The sequence below is a fragment of the Typopeltis vanoorti genome, chromosome 2 (genome assembly GCF_054136105.1).
Source record: "Typopeltis vanoorti isolate ZY-2024b chromosome 2, IOZ_Tvanoo_1.0, whole genome shotgun sequence".
NCBI lineage: Eukaryota > Metazoa > Arthropoda > Arachnida > Uropygi > Thelyphonidae > Typopeltis > Typopeltis vanoorti.
The window spans coordinates 176,693,657-176,714,922 of NC_143550.1; the positions used below are offsets into that span (position 1 = coordinate 176,693,657).

General features: G+C 35.6%; 1 protein-coding gene across 1 annotated transcript in view; it reads left to right on the forward strand.

Moving 5' to 3' along the window:
• The window catches only part of Rme-8 (receptor mediated endocytosis 8), a 1,025,705-nt gene that overhangs the window by 38,956 nt on the left and 965,483 nt on the right, over window positions 1–21,266 (forward strand). Inside the window, exon 4 of the mRNA XM_090414028.1 lies at window positions 9,223–9,369. Within this exon, the coding sequence (XP_090270154.1) occupies window positions 9,223–9,369 (147 nt within the window). The remainder of the gene's footprint in view (window positions 1–9,222; window positions 9,370–21,266) is intronic.

Here is a 21,266-nt window from a genome sequence, read left to right on the forward strand (position 1 = left end):
CAATCTCCACTGGTACCCAATCAGAGATAGTTGGCCCAAGGCTATCACTAATCAAGTGGCATGCAGTGAAGAGAGACACCATCTCGTGGTCTCTAACACAATATATTCAGTGTCTGAAATCTTGTGGGTTCTACGGTCGATTTTCTTGAGTTTCCGTGACGAAAAACCCGAGTTTCCTGGAGGAAAAAACCCGCTTGCCCGTGCCAGAGATCAACTAACTTGGGAACCGGTCGAAAAAAGGCTTAAAAAAATTTCCTCTAGTTGCCAACTAGATTCGAAACCAAGATGTCTTCCTTCGTGCGGTCAAGCACCGTGGTGTACAAACACCACATCCACTGAGCTACACAGGCTCTTTCCTGTTAACAATTTTCCTCCAAATTTTTCCTCCAAGAGAGGGAATGAGAGAGAGAGAGAGAGTTGTGTGAATGATAGAAGAGAATAGGATAAGTGGATGAGAGGGAATGAGCGAGAGTTATGGGAATGATAGAAGAGGAGAGAATGGAAACAGTATGAGAGCGGGATGTTAGAGGAGAGAGAGTGAGGGATGCATGTGAGCAATCGAGGAACAAGGTGGTGAGAGGTGTAATGTATGGGGACTCAATGATCCGTGGTGTTCAAGATAGGATGCTTGAGGAGTGTTTGCCTGGAGGAACGATAAAAAGTGTGGCTATGGCAATTAAGAGGGGTGAAAGGGTGGATGTGATGGTAGGAACAAATGACTTGGCAGGTAATCTAAATTGGGCAGCAAGAGATATGAGATTCTTGCTTGAGGTTGTGTGACAGAAGACAGAGAGCGGAAAGATAGTGTGTGTTGAATAGTTAAGATAGTGACTAGCTGAGCAGAAGAGCAGTAATATTGAATGACATAATAGCTAGAATGTGTCAGAAGAGAAGATTGGAATATGTAGATGCTTGGAGGGTGTTTGAGGACAGATAGGAATTGTATACGAGAGGCCACTTGCATTTGAATGAGGAAGGACGTAGGCATCTGGAGAGATTGTTGTTCTGAACGAGTCTGTGTGTCCCAGGGTGGATGGTAGCAAGGGGTGGCCTCTTGTGGGAATGGGTACTTGGGAGAAGGGAATGATATCAGGTAACACTGAGCCCAATGGAGTATAGAGGGGATAATGCTGGATATAGAAACAGTGGCATTTTTATGTTTTACACCAATGCCAGGAGTATCCGAAATAAAGGAGAGGAATTGGTGGCGCTGATAGCATGAGCCTAGCCAAAGATTATTGGGATCTCTGAGACATGATTGACAGAAGAGGATATAATAACAGGAATAGAAGTAGCAGGGTACAACATTTTTCGGCAGGATAGGAAGGTGAAGCGTGGTGGTGGAGTACTGCTTATGATAAGTGACGACCTATGTCCTCTAAGAGTGGAGGCTTTGGAAGGCAGTGACACTAATGATTTTGAAAGCATATGGTGTGAGGTAGAAGTGGGCAGAACAGGATATTTAATGGGGTGTTGCTACAGACCAAGGAGCACAGAGGGTGGGGACCAGGAGATGTATAGACAGTTGAGCTTGGCAAGTTCAAGAAGAATGATTGTTATGGGAGATTTTAACTACAGCAGTATAAATTGGGGAGAGGAAGATGCATGTAGCAATAAGGGAATGGAATTTCTAGAATTCTTCTTGAGTGACAAATGTCTTAGGCAACATGTAATAGAGGGAACAAGAGGTTCAAGAGTTTTGGATTTGGTCATAGCATCAGAAGAGTTGATAATAACTGAAATGACATCTCTCCCACCAGTTGGAGAGAGTGACCATGTCGCTTTGACTTGGAAGATGAATAGGCATGCAGGAGTATCAAAGAGACAGGAACGTATGTGGAATTATAAGGCAGGTGATTATAATAGTCTTAGACGTCAACTTGGGGAAGTTTCATGGAGGGAGGAATTGGAGGGGACGGGATATCATTAGTGCTTGGAAAATTGTGAAGGAACATTTGTTAGCAGCAATAGTAAGCTGTATTCCACGAGTGAAGAAGAGGACACAATTTGGAGTAAAGTGGATGACAATCAATATTAAACAGGAACTGCATGCGAAAAAGAGGCTATGGAAGAGATATAAGGAGACAGGTGAAGAGTAGATGTATGAAGAATATAAGATACAGGCCAGGAGAGTGACTAGTATGGTAAGGAAGGTGAAACTGGAATATGAGAAGAGATTGGCCCTAAGTTCCAAAGAAAATCCTAGGGAATTTTTTAGCTATGTGGTCATAGGAGGAGAAATGACTGTGGAAGAATGACATTATGGGATAAAAATGGGAATAGAGTGACTGATGCAGAGGAGGATATAGCAGAATTGTTCAATGAACACTTTATTGGAGTATTTCATCCTGGAGGAGTAAATTTTAATACTGGAGGGATAGGGCAGGTTCGAGGTTTAGAGGAGAAATGTATGTGGAATACAGTAGGAGGAGAAATGACTGTGGAAGAATGACATTATGGGATAAAAATGGGAATAGAGTGACTGATGCAGAGGATATAGCGGAATTGTTCAATGAACACTTTATTGGAGTATTTCATCCTGGAGGAGTAAATTTTAATACTGGAGGGATAGGGCAGGTTCGAGGTTTAGAGGTGCAGGAGGAGAGTGTATTCCAGATGCTGAGTACTCTGGTTGTCAGTAACGCTGTGGGAATGGATGGTATTTCACCACAAGTTTTGAGAGAATGTGCTAAAGAACTGACAGCTCCTTTGACCTGGCTTTTCAGTGAAAGTCTGGCTATGGGAAAAGTGCCCAGGGAATGGAAGGAAACTAAGATAGTGCCATTGCATAAGGGTGGTAGCAGACTGGAAGTATCTAATTATAGTCCAGTTTGTGTGTCATCAGTAGTTGTTAAAATCTTGGAGAAATTAGTGAGGGACCGTATACAGCATTGGACAGATGAGGGTAATGTTATCTGTGAGAGTCAACATGGATTTGTGAAGGGGTGCTCTTGTTTTAGTAATATGCTAGCCTTTTATAATAAATTTACAGTAGATGAGGGAAAGGCATATACTGCCATTTTCTTGGATTTAGCAAAGACATTTGACAGGTGCCACATGATAAACTGATTTTACAGCAAATGGGCTTGGATCTGAGGTTGGTCAACTGGATTCAGGATTGGCTATCCAATAGGTATCAGAGTTGTGTATGGTGGGGCAGTTTCAAGGAGGCAGAGGGTTACAAGTGGAGTCCCACAGGGCTCAGTACTGGGACCTATATTGTTTAACCTTTATATCAGTGACATGTCAGTGGATTGCAAGGGGATATTCAGTTGTTTGTAGATGATGTGAAACTGGGAAGGGTTATTAGTAATGGTGCAAATGTGGTAGCCCTGCAAGAGGATTTGAATAAGCTAGACAGATGGCAAATGAATGGGGGGTGTCGGTTTAATGCAGCAAAATGTAAGGTCTTGAGGGTTGGGACACATCGATGGGACACTGCATACTCTATTGGAGGAGCTATACTGGAGGAAGTAGGGGAGACAAGAGATCTGGGGTTGATGATTCTTAGAAACCTGAAATTTAGGGGACATATTGCAAAGGTGGTGAAGGTAACACAGAGGATTGCTGCAATAATGAGGACACTGGCCAGCAGAGATAAAAGAGTTATCATTCCGTTGTATAAGACTCTGATCAGACCACACTTAGACTATTGTTCTCAGATTTGTTCCCCAGAATTTGAAGGGGATAAATTAACTGGAAAGGGTACAAAGGCAGATAACAAAGATGGTTTCAGGACTGTACAGTGTTAGTTATGAGGATTGACTGAGGGAATGTGGACTGCAGAGTTTGGCGGATAGAAGAAGGAGAGGTGATATGATTGAGACTTTTAAACTGTTGAGAGGTGGTTACAGGGTTGACATTGGGGAGTTCTTTCGCTTGGTTGAACAGCAGGAAAGAGTGATGACAAGAGGCCATCCCTGGAAGTCACGAAAGGAAACTGAGCAAAGAGGGTGAGGAGTTGTTTCTTTGCATGGAGGGTGGTGGTTGAACCATGGAATGTATTGCCTGATGGAATGGTGAGAGCGAGAATGGGCAATGGGTTTAAGGAGTGGTATAATGGACTGTGTTTCCTGAGAGGGACTTCCCACAATGAGTCTTGATAGACTTATTGTTTCCTAGAAAGGATCTCCCACGATGAGTCTTTTACTCCATGGAGGCCTGAATAATAATAATAAAATTACTCTATTACTTGGAAGTACTCCACTATTGTCGTATCTAACATTTCATACATGCTTCTAAGGCACTTCTGACTGAATCAATCCACCTATATCTTTGCCTTTCCTCTTTGGCTCTTTCCTGCCATCTTAGCATCAAACATGTTTTGCTAACCTATTCTTGCCTATTCTCTTTAAGTGGCCATACCACCTAAAATTTACAAAGTGAACAGATGGCATCAGTGGCAGAATCGCATTAAAACTGAGGATGTTAGAAAGAAACGTGATATTGCGATTCTGCCACTGATGCCATCTGTTCACTTTGCAAATTTTTCTGAGAACACTCATATCTGTGGTCTCTACTCTTTAATCAAGTTTTTATTTAATTATTATTGCACATGCACCTCATAATAGTAATATTTATTATTATATTGCATGGGCATCTCCATGGAGTTCTAAGACTCATCGTGGGAGACCCAAACTATCAACACTATCTATCATACATTTCCTTGAAAGCATTAACAAAGTACTCACAATTGACTCAAGCAACCCATTCCATTCATTTACCACTCTATAAGAAAAAATCTAGTCCTCACACCCTTGCTAATCACATGCTTACCATACTTCCAAGGATGACCTCTTGTTCTACCCTCTGTAGCCAAGTCAGAAACATTTCCCCTGCATCAGTCCTATAAAATCCTTTAAGTAACTTACATGTTTCTGTCATACCCCCTTTTATTTATTATTTTACTTATCAACCAACGTTTGTAATCCATAAACCTTCAATCTATCCTCATAAGAAACATATCGCAGACCACTCTCTATCTTGGTCGCTCGCCTCTGTATCTTCTGAACTACTTCCTCATCCCTAAGTGATTAGACCTGGTCACAGTAATCCAGATGTGTCAAGACTTTATAAAGAGGAATGATTTCTGAACCATCTCTCAGATTCATAACTTAAAACTGGTTTGCATGCTGTCTTTGTATACTGCTAGAGTGGTATTGGATAATTTCTCTCTTATTCCATATAAACTTATTCAACCGACTCTTCACAATTGCAGCATTGTTTATTATTCCAAATTTAATTTGCCATCTTTATTAAAAACTGTGCCTAAATAGCTGAAATATTTTACTTCTTTAGGTTCTCCATCCAGAATACAACTGGTGTTTTCTATGTTCTTGCCTATTTCATAGTTTCATTCTTTTTATTGCTGATTTTAATGTCAAATTTGTTGCAGCTGTTATGCAATTTAGTTGGAGAATACTGGATACTTGAAGTGGATGTGTTCAGGAGTACAACATCTGCATGCAGCAAAGAGCTAAGTTTGATATCTATGATTTTATTATCAGGTTTGTTACTTTCTTTCATAATGTGATCCATATACCTGAAGAATAAGAGTGGAGATAATGTGTATCCTTGTACTTATCCCTGTATTTTCAATTCTAACTGCTGATTTACAGCTTAAATATAGATGATGTATTGTATAATGTTCCATTTACCCCATATAATGTTTTGAAAAGCTTTTCTTTGGACACCTTGTCATATGCCTTTTCCAGATCTGCAAAACTTAAATACCGATCCTTGTCATATTCCCATGATTTTTTGAATTATTTATCGTAAAGTGAAAATATGATTTTGGCAATTTCTATTTGGCCCTATATCCAGATTGTTGTTCTCCTAATTTCTCTTTCACAATCTTTCTCATCCTCTTTTCAAATATGCTTGCATAAATCTTACCTGGAACACAACAGAGAAATTCCTGTTATTCTCACATTATCTTTATTCCCTTTTTTTTTTGCTTTTTTTTTTATAGATGGGAACAATGAAAACTCTGCTCCAGTCATTTGGAATTCAACCTTCGGACCAGGCCATCTGAATTATGCAGGATAGCCACTACGAAACTTTTATACCTTCATACTTAAGCATTTCTAGTTGAATATCATCTACTTCAGCTGCCTTTCCACATTTCAAGTTTTTGATGGCTTTTCTACCTCAAGCATTGATATGTATTCCTATTTGCATTTCTTTTGAAAATTTTTAGTACAATTCTGTTACTGCCTGTTTCATCTAAGTCTTTCAAAGTAATTACTCTAGACCAGTGTTTCTCAAACTTTTTCGACGACGGAACACTTCACAAATCCTGAAATTTTTACGGAACACCTTGTTATTTTGTAATGCATAAATGAATGAATAATTGGTAATTTAGCTGATTTATTATCATTAATCAATAACTGATAATTTAATTAATAATTAAACATCAATTAAACCATCATTAAATTAATTTGTGCTGACAAATTAATTTAAAATGACAAATTCCAGAACTTCTCGCGGAACACCTATTCATCTTCCGCGGAACACCGGTTAAGAACTGCTGCTCTAGACATAAAGGATATCCTTATCTTCAGTTTTCATATCACCTTTATCATCATTGATTGCTTTTACAGTATGTTTTCTCCATTTATAAGTTTTTCAATAGCCTCCAGTACAGTTTGCCACCTTCCTGATATTTGTTTTCTATATTCTTAACAGTCTTCCTATGATTTTGTTTAGCTACTTTTATTTTTAGGTTCTTGTTTTCAAACAAGAAGCAAACCTTTGGTTTAGTTTTTTTTTTTTGTTATAAAGTTTGTATATTTGGATCTATAATTTACTTGTAAAAGCTGCTCAACTTTAATTGTTTAAAACTTTCTTACATACTGCTCTTTTTAATGTGATATCCATTTTTATCCTGCCTTGCACTAAGTAATGGTCACTTTCAATTTCAAATCCTCTGCACTCTTGTATTCTGAACCAGCATGATTGCTGATATCTTCACTGTCATTCATGACTGTCTTATTTCTTGTGTCTTCTCTCCATGTGATATTATGCTCAGAACATAGTGTTAGGGATGACTAGTCCATGTCCTGAGCAGAAATTCAGCAAATACTTTCCATTATTAATGTTAGCTTTGCTCTTGTCTCCAAATTTTTCCAAAATGTTCCTATATGCCTGGTGGAATTCATTTCCTACTATGCTGTTTAGATCTTCAATAAGGATCACGTTTTCTATTTTCTGTCACCTTCCTCTTCTAATGACTCAAAACACTCCTCCACTTCTTCCTTAGAAGAATCTTCTGTGGGACCATAGGCACAAATAAATCATTGTTCATTCTCCCATTTTGAAAATTTCCCCCATAACTACTTGAAACTGCCTTCCGATCAAGATGTTTGTCTTCATGTTTGGTGTTGAATGCTATTGCTACTCCTTCCTTTCCTCCCTTCCTTGATCATTATTGCCTGAATATAACATTCTATACTTATTGTTTAGTAAGATCTCACCTTTTTTTTTTTTGTCTTCTTTGTCTCAGTAATGCCAATTATGTCCATGTGATACTTTTTCAATTTTTCTGCAGGTTTGATTTCATTTCCATTAATTCGCATATATAAATAGTTATCTTCAGTTCTTCTGAGCTTGGGTTTATTTTTCTGTTTCTAGATGTTGAGTTTGAGCTTGCTCCTGTAGCTGACTTTTCACTGTTTGGTTCCCTGACTAAAATAGCAGGGGGTCTTGTTTAACTGGGCGATTCCCCAGCTTGCATGAAATCTTATGTCGTACGATCATATGCATTTGTCGTTTAAGCCAATAGAGGACAATTTAGTTGCTAAGTCCCAAATTACCATCCCATCCTCCTTTGTTCAGTACCTAATCAGTAGGTGCTGAACAAACGAATAGGTCAGACGCACCAGTTGGTTCTCTGTATTCCTGAAAGGTGATGTGGAGGTCTCCTCCCAGTTATTTGGCTTTGACTTTAAATTGATGAATTTTTGTATGTGGAAATCGAAAATAGCTTTTATATATAATTCAGAAAGAGTTATTTCATCCTTGATAATCTCATGCCTGAAATTAATTTCTTTCAAAAAGAGTTTGCACTTTGATCATTTCAAAGAAAGATTTGCTGCTGCCAAATTACTTACTGCAAAGAGAATGTTGAAATACTCTTCTCCTTTCATGGAAGTCGTTATCTTGAAGAATAGAACTCTTTTCCCTAAATCAGCTAAGATTGAATTCATTAGAGATTCAAATGACATAGCAGAATTTCTTGCACCTGAGGCATTCTGCATAATTGATATTTTTGCCATCTGTGAGAAAATGTAAAATATTTTCTGTCTTTTTTCTTAAAGGAATTGGAAAGTAACCTGAATTTAAATCAAGTTTTGAACAGCAATCTGTTTCATCAAACATTAATTCCTCAATTTTACATAAAGGAAAGCCAGTAAGTTTTTGTAACTTTGTTTATAGATTTCTGATCTAAGTTAAACCTTAAATTTATATTTGGCTTCTGAATTTTAAAGGACTGTTCTGTTGAGAAGTATATTTTTCAATTCTGTTGGCATTTTCTTAATTGTACAGTAACCTTTTTAAGTTTGTCCACGAACTTCTGAGGAGTTTAACATGGACAGGAATATCATTCACATGTGCTGAATGCTCTACTTGATTTCTTCTGATCTTATAACCTATAGTTATCATTAAATGGATAACTATAACCATGTTATAGTTATCCTATAATCATAGTTATTCTATTAACTGTCAAATTGCAAAATCCTTATTAATCATTTCATCTTCAAGAGAATATCAAGAGCTTGATTTTCTTCTGTTGAACTAGAAGGTTTTAGTACATTACTAGAATTTCTTAAATGTGAACTTTGCTCAGGGTTATTGAAAATAGCATTATGACTGATTGTTTAATATTACTTCTCTAGTTCGCATCACTTACCTTCATTGGTTTGTTGTATTTATTTTGTATTTTGCCTCATTTGAATTGCTTGTTCATTTCACACTGATGACATGCTGTTATTTCCACTATGAAATATATCTTGCTTAACTTTCAGTAAATCTTTTACTGTATATGTTTGATCCTCCTAAAATCTTTAACTTCTGAATAATTAAGCTAGTGATAAACCATCATTTACAATGCAAGTGTTGTATATAATATAACAGTGTACATAACTCTTTAGTTAAACTGTATTTGATTATGCCAATATATATATTATTTATTTATTATTTTTTTTTTTTACAATTTTGTAGTGGCAGTATAGTGATTTCATTAATATATCTCCAAATCTAAAGAGTCAGATTGCAAATGAATTCATTATCACAATAAAAAAAGGAAAGAAAACAGATACAATGCGGTTTTCTTCTGATCATCGTTCTGATATTCTTACCGAAGCATTGGTAAGGCATCGTTAATATATTATTTATTTTTTCATGAGATTTCTCTTAGTTTTGCATTTTATTAATAGCATGTTTCAATATTTGTTTTTTCCTCTGTTATGTTTTTTTTCCCTGCTAATTTGGTGTTAATTGAACTTCTGCATGTGCTTACATATAAATAAGCAATCACAGATATAATTACTATTAAGCATTATAGCAATATACTACTACTAATAAAAATGGAAATATTAACATAGTACATTAGTAAATATATGTGTAGTATTTTTGTGGTGTAAGTTACTTTATTGCATATCTTGTTGTTTGTATTGATGTTTTTTTCAAATATATTCATGATTCATAGGTAGATGTAAATATGTTAAGTCAGTAGGATGCATATAGATACTGTTTATTTTTTTTTTTTCAATTTCTTTGACTTAAGTGTATCAGTTTAAAATTTGTTAATTTATGACTTTCTCCCCTTTTTTTTATCATTACCATTTTATTTATCATCTTACAGAGTATTTGCATATATATATATAAATATATTTACATATATATATATTTTTTTACAGTGAATTTCATACAAATATTTCCATTTTTTGTATTCTAAAATGCGTTAATAATAGTTACTATGGATGGTAATTTATAGTTTGCAATTGGATAAGGTTACATTTTGTTAACAGCATTTGTAGTATAACAGTAAGTTATATATATTTTACGATTTTTGCTTTTTAATGTTTTTAACTGCTGTAACTACAGCACTTCAATGTAATAAATAATTTTTTTTCCCTCCCTTTCTGTTGATTTCAGTTGAGATATAATGTCTCAGCTGCATCCTCGAAGCTTTTTAACGAGCTTATCTGAGGATGACACCAGTTAGATGTATGTTTTTTTTATTATTATTGATTTGATTGCTGTTTTGGAAGTAGGCTGATGTTTGGGAGGTCAAATGAATGATCTGAAAGGTCTGATCAAAGTGAAATTGCCGGTATGTTCTGGTGTTATTGCATCTCTCTTGGTGGTTCACATTCATTTTTATTGTGGTCTTCTTTTTGAACTAATTAGGAGACTTTTTTTTTTCCCACCGTGGCAGCTTTTCTATGTCTTCTGAGTTTTTAATTTGTATCGATTTTGAAGTTTGTGACTTCCTCAAGAATATCTTGGCATCTCATCCACAAAAATTGGTAATTTTTTTCTGTTTTTGCTTTTTTTGCTTTTTACAACAGATTCTGGTTGAATGGTGTTAAATATTCAGATAGGAAGATTGGTGTGTCGTCTTGCAATGCATACAAGTCCTTAGCAACTGATTTTTTCTGTCTGCTGGCTTTTATGAGATTGTCTCTTGTGGACTTGCTTGTAAGACGAACTATGACTGGTGCAGGTCGTGACAAGCCTTGTTTTTTGCTCTTCCTAGGAATCCGATTTATGATCTGAATGTCATTAAGCTGTAGGGGGATGTCAATTGTACGGCCTAATTTTAAAACTACGTCTCTCAGGTTTTCTGTAGGTGCAGTTTCATATAGACCGTTTATGATAAGATCTTCTTTATGTTGTTGCTGATTTAAATGTTCGTATTGTAGTTTTAGAGAATGAAGTTCTTGACGGAGTTCGGATGTTTCATCAAATTGTGTTGCCTGTCATTTAGGGCATTAATGCTGATTTTGATGTCTTTTACCATTTGCAACACTTCTATCACTGCTAAATTATTTTGTTTGACCAAATCTTCATATTCGCTAGTTATTTTGTTATTTGTTCATTCTGTTTGTCGAAGAGTTCTTGCACATGATCTACTAAGCTGACTTTTATAGTGTCTAGACCATTTTCTATTAGTATATTTAAAGAGTTGAAATTATAGAACTCACCTGCATTTTTTTGTCTGTTCAGTTCGTCATCTGATTTTGCCTCCGGTGTAATCGGCTGCATTGTGGGTGGCTATCTTAGGTGCGTTTCTTTGTTCCTCCTGCAGATTACACACTTCCATTCGTCGTGTGTTGCATTGGTTTTATGTTGCAAGGTGCTTCTGAAAAGCCAGCACATCTTAAGTGTAGAATCCTACTTCATTTTGTGCAGGTTATTTGATTTCCATCGAACGATAAATCCTCCAGGCATTTGATACACTTCATGACTCACCTTTCTTCCCTTGAGCATTTGTGGTGTGATTGTAAAGATGGCAAAGTCCTTTGTTCTTTGCTCATTGTTGACCGCAGTCCTCTCTGTTCACTTTTCAACACTTCAAAATTTGGTTTCTTCTTAGCCAATTTCGGTGAATTTTATATCACTGTCTTCGATGTGACTGGTAGAGTTACTTGGGAACACTTTTGCAGGAATGCAAATAGTTAATGTTTGTATTGATGTTTTTTCAAATATATTCAGGATTCATAGATATGTAAATGTTAAATGTAAAAGTCAAAGATAATCCCACTTGCCAGTTTTATAATGCCAGACATTATGTGGATGTGAATGGCATTTAAAGTATTGCCTCAATGGGAGGATATAGCCACTAATTGTGGTCTAATTTGGCTAGAGAACAAACATCTCCATCATACTTAAAGGATCACTAGTGAGGAAGAGATTTAACGTGATGGAAGGCAGTTATCATGAAGTCACTAGAACAGTTGTGTACATAAATTAAAGATACCATGAAATTATATACTTGGTTGTGTACAAATGTCACATTTGAGATGAAAATAATCAAAGAGTACAATTAGGAAAACTGAGATGAGTATTGCTTGAAGAAGCAGAAATGTGTTTCTATTAAGAAAAATAGTGTGCATACTTAAATACAGGGTTGCTTTTCAAGCATTTTATAAAAAATATAAAGGAATACTTTTACAACTGTATTAATAAAATGTCTATAAGAATTAATTAAAAAAAAAAAAAAGTAAAATAACAGCCTTTTACTCATTCATATACTCTTCCAAAAACATTGTAGTGAATAAATTCTTGCTGCTAATGCTTTTGTCTGAAATAACATAGATTAATGGACATGTTAAGAAAAATAAAAATAAATACTCTGAAATCCTATAAATTTACTTCTTTTGATTCAAAATGCAAATTTTGTAAATTTTGTGTGCAAAGAAGCTACAAATAGGCAAACAAAAAATCCATTTTTTAATCTATAGTTCTATATTATTCTGAGAGAAAAAAGTGGCTTGTTCACACTCATGATCACCTGACTTTAATAAGAATAAAATTCCATACTGGAGATATAGTGACATAAGATTTTCTTAATAAATATAATCAGTCACTGGGTGTAGTTGCAGTATATTTTCTTAGTGCACATTTGTCATATAGTTAATATTTGAATGGTGATTATCATTTCAAACATTAATTCCAACAATTCTGTTCTAGTTTTTTTGTCATATGAGTGCATTTTCTGCTGTACTTAATGTAATATATATGCTCATTCTCAATTCATTCAGATTATAAGTACAATAATTATCACTAAGTCAGTAATAATCGGTAACAAATTCCAACTCAGCATCAACAAAGTTCAAGATTGGCACCATGAGAAGTAATTTTTCATTGTTTTTTTTATATAAGAATTGAGTCACCACCCAACACATTGGAGAAGAGTGACGGAGATATCACTTATCTTTGAGTTATTAGTATTTTATCATCAGGATGTGAGAGAGATGGAAGGGCAGAAATTAAATCATTAGCCTTGGTGAGAAACCAGAAGGCTGAACTACTGCTGTTAATAATAAATCTTTTTAAGTTTCTCTTTTTTCTCCTTGAGCAGTAACAACTATCTTTTTGCTTCTGTACATCAGCTGTTCTTATCATTGAATATTACGCTTTCTTGATATCATCACTTGGCTAAATGTAATTCTGAGATTGTGCTGTGTGTTATGACTATCAGATACTGTGAACAGTTAGTTTTGAGCAGTTCATTTGTCACAAAAACATGGAACTACTTGTGACAAAACTGGAACAAAGTTTCTTGCTAACTTAGTGGATTTTCACTGCAGATAATTATTTCAGGTTTCAGTGATGTTAGGCAAGTTGAGTATACTAGAATGAGTTGAAATTTTGTGAACTAAATTTTATTTTTTGTCAACAACTCAGTTATGAGAAGCAGAGGTTACCATAGCATTATCCCCTGTCTCTTTACAATTTTTTTTTCTTCCATTTATCGAATGCCATCCATTCTGGCAATTTCTTGTGGAAGAACAAATTTTATAAACAAATAGAGGTATCCTCTATTTTTTGTATAGTTCATACAATTCATGATGGAAGTAAAAAAAAAAAAAAAAACGAATCTTACTGTTCTTGGAATACACTTGTTGAGTTTTCTTTTATTCTGTGTTTGTTGCTCATTTACACTTACTCACTATATACATAAAGAGGTCAATCACCACCCAGCACAAACTAGGGATAATAAATATCCTCAAAAAAGAGAGCAGTAACAATTTGCTCCAGTGAAAAAGAACTCAAAACAGAACTACATTTAATTTGATCCACTTTTTAAGAAATTGATATAATTAAATTAAGATAATTTTAATAGATAATAAGATATAATTATCTTATTATCTATTAAAATATTAAAATTTATCTATTAAAATTTATTATCTAATAAAATAATTAGATAAGAGTATTTTACTGAACAGAAAAGTAACGCACCAAAACAACGATTTCAGCAAAGCCATATTTATCTAATATATATATAAGTCATGTATATTAGAGGTCTCTCCAAAACAATAGGTAAAAATTTATGGATGTATGCAGTTGAAAAAAACTTTTGAACCTCCTATAAAATGTTTATAGGAGGTTTATTTGTGTACACTGTTTATCTCTGAAGCCTTCTCAACTTTAAAAATAAATGTATACCAAAATTTATAAAGAAACTGTGTATTTGTTTTTATCCTGTTCAAAACAAAAGGATTCTCATTTTCTGTTTCATTCCTTTGTATATTTTTAATCCTTAAACAGTGCCAAGATGATTATCAATAGTAATATAATCAGTAAGACTTTGTCTTCTAGTATATTTAAAGAGTTGAAATTATAGAACTCACCTGCATTATTTTGTCTGTTCAGTTCGTCATCAAACATAAATAAATTCACGTCATCACACTGTGAATTTATTTATGTTTGATGTTAAGTGTTAGTAACCACTTAACATCAAACGAGGATATGTGCTGTTGCCTCTCCTTTTTAACATATGCTCAGAAGTCATATTTCAAAAAATCTTAAAAGGAACAGAGGAAGGGATTAATGTAAATAGTGAAATCACCAATAACATCTGATATGCTGATGACACACGCTCTCTTGGCTTACAATATTCAGGATCTTCAAAATCTTCTCGAACTAGTGAACAAAGAGTGAAAAAATGGGATTAAGAATAAATATCACCAAAACTAAATTCATGATCATAAGCAAGAAACATACTTAAATCAGCACTTTCTTTAAATAGGAAACAAATAGTATCAAAATTTAAATATCTTGGATGGTGGTTAAATGAATTCAGTCCAGAAATGGAAATGAAAGTTAGAATTGAAATAATGAAAATAACTTCTCCTGATGAAATCAACATTGTGTAACCCCAATTTCAATTTAGAGCTTAGAGTATGCATGGTTAAATGCTATGTACGGTCTGTACTATTGTAGTGCAGAAACTTGTGCCTTGAAGACAACATCGCTTTAAAAAAAAAACAAAAAAACTTGAAGCCTTTGAGATGTGGTTATACAGATGAATGATAAAAATCCTATTCACAGCAATAACATCTAATCAAGAAGTACTGGAACAAATGGAGAAATCATGTGAACTTTTAAATACCTTAAAAAGAAGAAAAACTGCATATCTTGGTCACCTACTTCATAATGAAAATAAGATATTTCAATTGATTATAAAAAGGAAGATTAATGGAAGAGGAGGACAAGGAAGATGAAGAAAATCTTGGCTGGCAGACATCAGACAGTGGACTGGCATGAGCTTTGAGGGACTGTTCAGAGTGGCTGAGGAGTGCTCAAAATTTTCCAAGGTGGTCACTGATTTCCGATAGAGATGGCACTTGAAGAAGTAACACTTGTCTATGCCATCATCTAGCAGGTAATTGTTATTAATATCTTTGCTCTTTGTTGTATTTTTGTTCAAAACATATATCTGGGATTATTATTATTCTAAGACCTCATGGAGTCACATACTCATCTAGGAGGTCCCTTTTGTCATACACACAGCTCATCATACCATCTCTTAAACACATTCAGATTCTCTGCAGGCATCACACTCTCAGGCAGTGCATTCCAATCATTCACAACACTCCATGCAAAAAAACCTGTTTCTCATTCCCTTGCTCACACCTTCCTAATACAGCTTTCAGAGATGACCTCTTATTCTCCCTACATCTTCCACCATTTTATGAAAAACCTTTTCACTGTTAATCCTATAACAACCCTTTACCAATTTTTACATCTATCATATCACCCCTCTTCCTCCTATCCACTAGACTCTGCAAATTGCATTGTCTCAACTTTTCTTCATATTCAACATTCCAGGGATCACAAACTATTTTAGTCAATCACCTCTGGACCCTCTCCAACATCTCTTCATCCTTTTGAAAAAACCAGATTACCGAATCTGTGTATCAGTAGCTCATATGTGGCCTAATCAGAGCCTTATACGTAGGCTGTTCAATAAGTAATAAGGCTAATTTTATTGTTGCAAAACCACTCATCACAATATTAATTTCTTTGGAATAAAGAAATGTTGCTGTCTGTATTAACAAAAGAGGTTGATAGATGGCATATACAGGCTGATGTGCCAGAGTGTCACGTGACTAAAAGCAAGTTTGTTTTGGTGCGCCTACGAGCGATTAAATTTTGTGTGCGTTTGCAAAAATCTGCATCAGACAAGCTTAAGAAGTTGTCGTCTTTTTGTGCCAGTCTTTCTTTCCATTCTGTGCACACATCCACTAGATGCTGCATTTGCTCCGGTGTCAAGAGTTTGGGAATCCATCGGGCGCAAACATGTTTCAGTCCCAAATGAGTGAACACTTCCCACAGAAATATTCAGGACAACATGCAGCTGGCGTACTGTAATTCTGCAATCCTCCTTGATGATAATCGCTGCTGTGTTGATCATTGTCTCTGTAATGGACGTTGAAGGTCTTCCCTCACGTTCAAGATCTTCCACATTTTGCCTTCCTTCCTTAAAAGTTTTATGCCAGCGAAAAACACTTGCCCTCGACATTGCTTCATCGTGGAAAGCTTCGCGTATCATGTTAAAAGTGTCCGATGCCGATTTTTGCAAATGCACACAAAATTTAATCGCATAACGCTGTTCCAAGGATGCTTCCATTCCAACGACTGGTCGAGGTTCATAGGTGCGGTGAAACAAGCTTGCATTTAGTCACGTGACACTCTGGCACATCAGCCCGTATATGCCATCTATCAACCTCTTGTTAATACAGACAGCAACATTTCTTTATTCCAAAGAAATTAATATTGTGATGAGTGGTTTTGCGACAATAAAATTAGTCTTATTACTTAATGAACAGCCCTCGTATAATGGAACCAGAAGTCAGTGTCCTCGATCATTACCAGAATTCGTTGTGTTATCCTCACAAATTTGGCAGTGTGTCCTCTAAATTTTAGAGGACACACTGCAGGATCTCTTATTTTCTCCACCTCCAAATACATCGCCACCAAGAGTAAATTCTACATCCCATCTTTGTTTTCCAAATTTCTTTGCATTTTGCAACATTGAACTGGTATTCCCATTCCTGTGCCTATTCATTCAGTCTATTCAAGTCTTCTTGTAAGGCCACAACATCTGTTCTACTCCTCATTTCTTCCCAATTTTGCATCATCTACAAATAACTGAATATCCCCATTGAAATCTTCCCCAGTATCTTTAACATACAGGTTAAACAGCAATAGCTCTAAAACAGATCCTTGAGGCATGCCACTAGTGACTTTCCTATTTTGGAATATTGCTCCTGCATACACAACTTGTTGATACCTATTGGGCAGCCCATCTCCAATCTAATGCAATAATCTAATATAAAACCCTATTCACTCTAGTTTGACTATCAGCTTATCATGTGGTAATTTATCAAAAGTGTTTGCAAAGTCTAAGTATACTACTGTGTATCCATCTCTCTCATCCAATGCAGCTGTCACCTTATTATAATAAGCAAGTAGATTACTAAAACATGACTTCCCTTTAGTAAATCCTTGCTGTCCATCAAAGATAATACCATTGTCATCAACCCAATTCTGGCTCTTGATTCTCACCAACATCTCCAACACTTTAACCACAACACATGATGCACACATATTGTCTTATAATTTGATGCTTGTTCTGTTAACTCCTTTATGAAGCTGTACAATCTTTCCTTCCTTCCTTCCACTCCTTTGGAACTTGATCTAGTGTAAGACTCATATTAAACAAATATGTCAAGGCAGTTGTCAATTCCCTGGCACATTCCTTCAAGATATGTAGTGATATATTGTCAAGTCCCACACCCTTATCAACACCAAGTTTGCTTAATTCCCCCATATACCTTTTCCTCACTCACAGTTCATCTCAAACTCTCCATGATGTTACATTCACAAGGATGAAAGACCTTTATGAATTATTAAATGTCTCAACTATATCCTGCAGCAGTTGTCCTTTATACCATTTTCTCCAATCAATGTCATCCTGCCATAATCATTCTTTTTTTTGCTGGCTACATATAGAAAGAATTTCTTAGCATTTTTTTGGCTTCATTAGCTAACTGCTGCTGATACTGAACTGTTGCTATCCTTACTGAGTCACCTTCCTTGCCTGTTCTTTGTATTCCTCATGGAGTTGATTACCACTTCTCCTATGTTGCCTCCATAAACCTTTTTTTTTCTCTGTATTACATGCTTAATCTCTTCATTTCATCCATTCCATACCTACCTTATTTAACCTTCTGACCTTTGGAATGCATTTAGACATTGCTTCTACTAGATAGTTCTTGAATATTTCCCAAGCAGCAGCAGCAGCATTGATCTCTCCTTTCCATCCAACTCCTCATTCCATGTTACAGCTGCAGGCTATCTCATTCCACATATGGTTGATAATCACTTCATGGTCACACTCACCAACTGGAGGGTGATTTGACACCTCATTCTTCCAAGTGAGGTTACTACTTTTAACCTATGTGACAGACACTAATGTGGAAACAGAGGTGGATGAATAGGAGGTCCTTACGATATTGCAGAATCTCAATGTAAATACAGCTGTGGGATTAGATGGGATATCAGCTAGGATTTTGTATAATATCTGCTGATGAGATGATCAAATCTCCAAATCCTTGTGTAACCTCTGTTACATACTGCCTTATGTAGTTTTCCCTCAAAAACGCACTCATTTGCTTTACTTCTGGTTGCTATCTTGTCATCTCAATTTATATTGTCTATAATGATCACCCTTTTCCCATTTGCTTTGTTAATTTGCTTATACATTTCCTGATCACTACCCTCCATATTACCACATCTATAGCAACATCCAATGAACTATTTCATTTTATTCTCCTATATCGCACACCATACTGCCTGAAAACCGCTACCGCTATTTCTCCCTTGTATCTCTAGCTTGTATGGACATAACTCTCTTTCTATTATCAATAGCAGTCCACCTCCCTTTTTATCCTTTTCATCTTCACGAAATACATTCTACCCCTCCATCTCTATTCCTGTCAGGATGTCATCCAACTATGTCTCACTTATTTCAATAATTTTTGGGTGAATGAACTCAGTCAAGCAACCATTTCATTTCCCTTGTTTCTGATATTTCTAGCATTCCTGGATCTATAACAAGTTTCACAGATAACTCTTATTAGATGTGACTTCTCCATACCTTCCTCAAACCATTTCTTTTTCTCCTTACTCATCGTAGAACCTTCTTGAAATCCAACTGTTTTCCCTACATCCCAGGTCGTCTCCTTCCCTTTTTGTCTACGCATGCATTCACATCCTCTTGGAGCATCAACCTTTCTCATGCTGTGTTCCCCTGTCCACCCTGAGTCTCCATGTTTGTCTTGCATACTTGTTCTCTCATTCTATACATTCATGCTACCCACTTCTTCATTCATAAGCATCATTTCAGTCTCTTCTTCCTTACTCTCCTGCTCTTTCACATCACTTTGTGCTTGCTCAGATTCATTCTCTGCACTCATTACTCTCCCTTCAAGTATCAGTCTCTTTCTTAACAAATGACTTACACCAAAACCATTCACATGCATTCTGTCACTCTTATACAGTTCAATTCTTCCTTTTAACTTATTCCACAAATTCAAACCACACTCCTTTCTCTTCAGACATTTCTGCTAACATATCATTAATAACTTTTGCTCTCTGCCTCATCTCATCACTGTCATACCTGGGCAACACATTGACTACCTTTCCTATTACACTGTTATCTTTTATCCTTCTCAACAACCTCCTGATATCCGATGTCACTTTCCTTGTTCCCAGTCAAGTCATTTGTCCCTACTATCACTACTAACTCCTCTGCTTGCCTACACCTCATATCCAACACCTCATCATTATCACCAAATTCCTGATATATACCCTCAAGGGGTGTACAGGATATGATAGTACTACATAGAAAATTTACATCATTACTTCATATCTACAGTTTTCCCCCAAATCAGTCTGTTACCTGTCAAGACTCCAATGTTATCAGATCTTATATTTCTGTCTTCTAAGGCACTTTCTACCATATCAATCCACCTACATCTTGGTCTTCCTGTCAGTCTTTTTCCTGCCAATCTGGCAGAGAACACTTCTTTTGCTATTCCTTGCCCATTCTGTTTAAGTGACCATACCACCTGAGATTAGCTCTGCTAACATTCCTGGATGCTGACAATGTCAAGTTCTTTCTTAATATCCTTGTTTTTAATATGATATTGCCATTGATACATCTGTTCACACCCCTAATCTTTCTCAGGACTCATATCTGTGGTCTCTAGTCTTTGGTGAAGTGTTTTATTTCTAACTCAGCTCTTAGATCCATAAGTTAAAATTGGTTTAAACACTGTCTTGTATACTAATTTAGTGTTTTTAACTAATTTTAACACTGTCTTGTATAGCTAATTTAGTGTTTTGACTAATTTCTCTCTTATTCCATATAAATTTATTCAGTTGACTTCCTACCATACCAGCTTTGATTCTGTTGTCTATTTCTATATTTACATCTTCAATAAAAATTGTGCCTAAGTAGCTGAAATGTTTCAGCTACTTAGGCACGATTTAGAGCTACTTGTTCTATACGTTCTCCATTCACAATGCAGTTGATATTTTCAATGCTTCTGCTTATTTTCTTTGTCTTGTTATTGCTGACCTTCATACAATATCTGTTACAACAGTTATTCAATTTAGTCAGGAAATCGTGCAGACTTGTCGCAGATTTATTTAGAGGTATAATGCATAAAGCAAAGAGCTGACATTAACATCAACAATTCTGATATCAGGTTTAATACCACTTTCCTTCATAATGTGATCCATATAGATAACGAATAACAGAGGGGATAATGTACATTTTTGTCAGACATCAGATTTAACATTCAACCATCCTTCTGTACTTCAATTCTAACTGCTAACTTAGAACTGAAATAAGGACTCAGTATTGCTTGATATAATACCCCATTGACACCATATAACTGTTGCATTTTCAATAGCTTCTCTTTTGGAAACTTGTCATATACCTTTCCTCAAAACTTAAATACAGATCTTTGTTATCAATTATATATTTGGTTTTTGATACTTTATCCAAGTGTAAGCAAAACAAAGTTTGCACCTAAAGTATTTTCAGGACTGGGGCAACTCATGGCAAAGGTGGTATAAGTTCTCATCACTTGCGTTAATATTCCATCATTTAGCACATCTCCTTGCGGACATGTATAATGCTATGCATTAAGGGAAGTTCACTTCCCAGACTGGTTTCG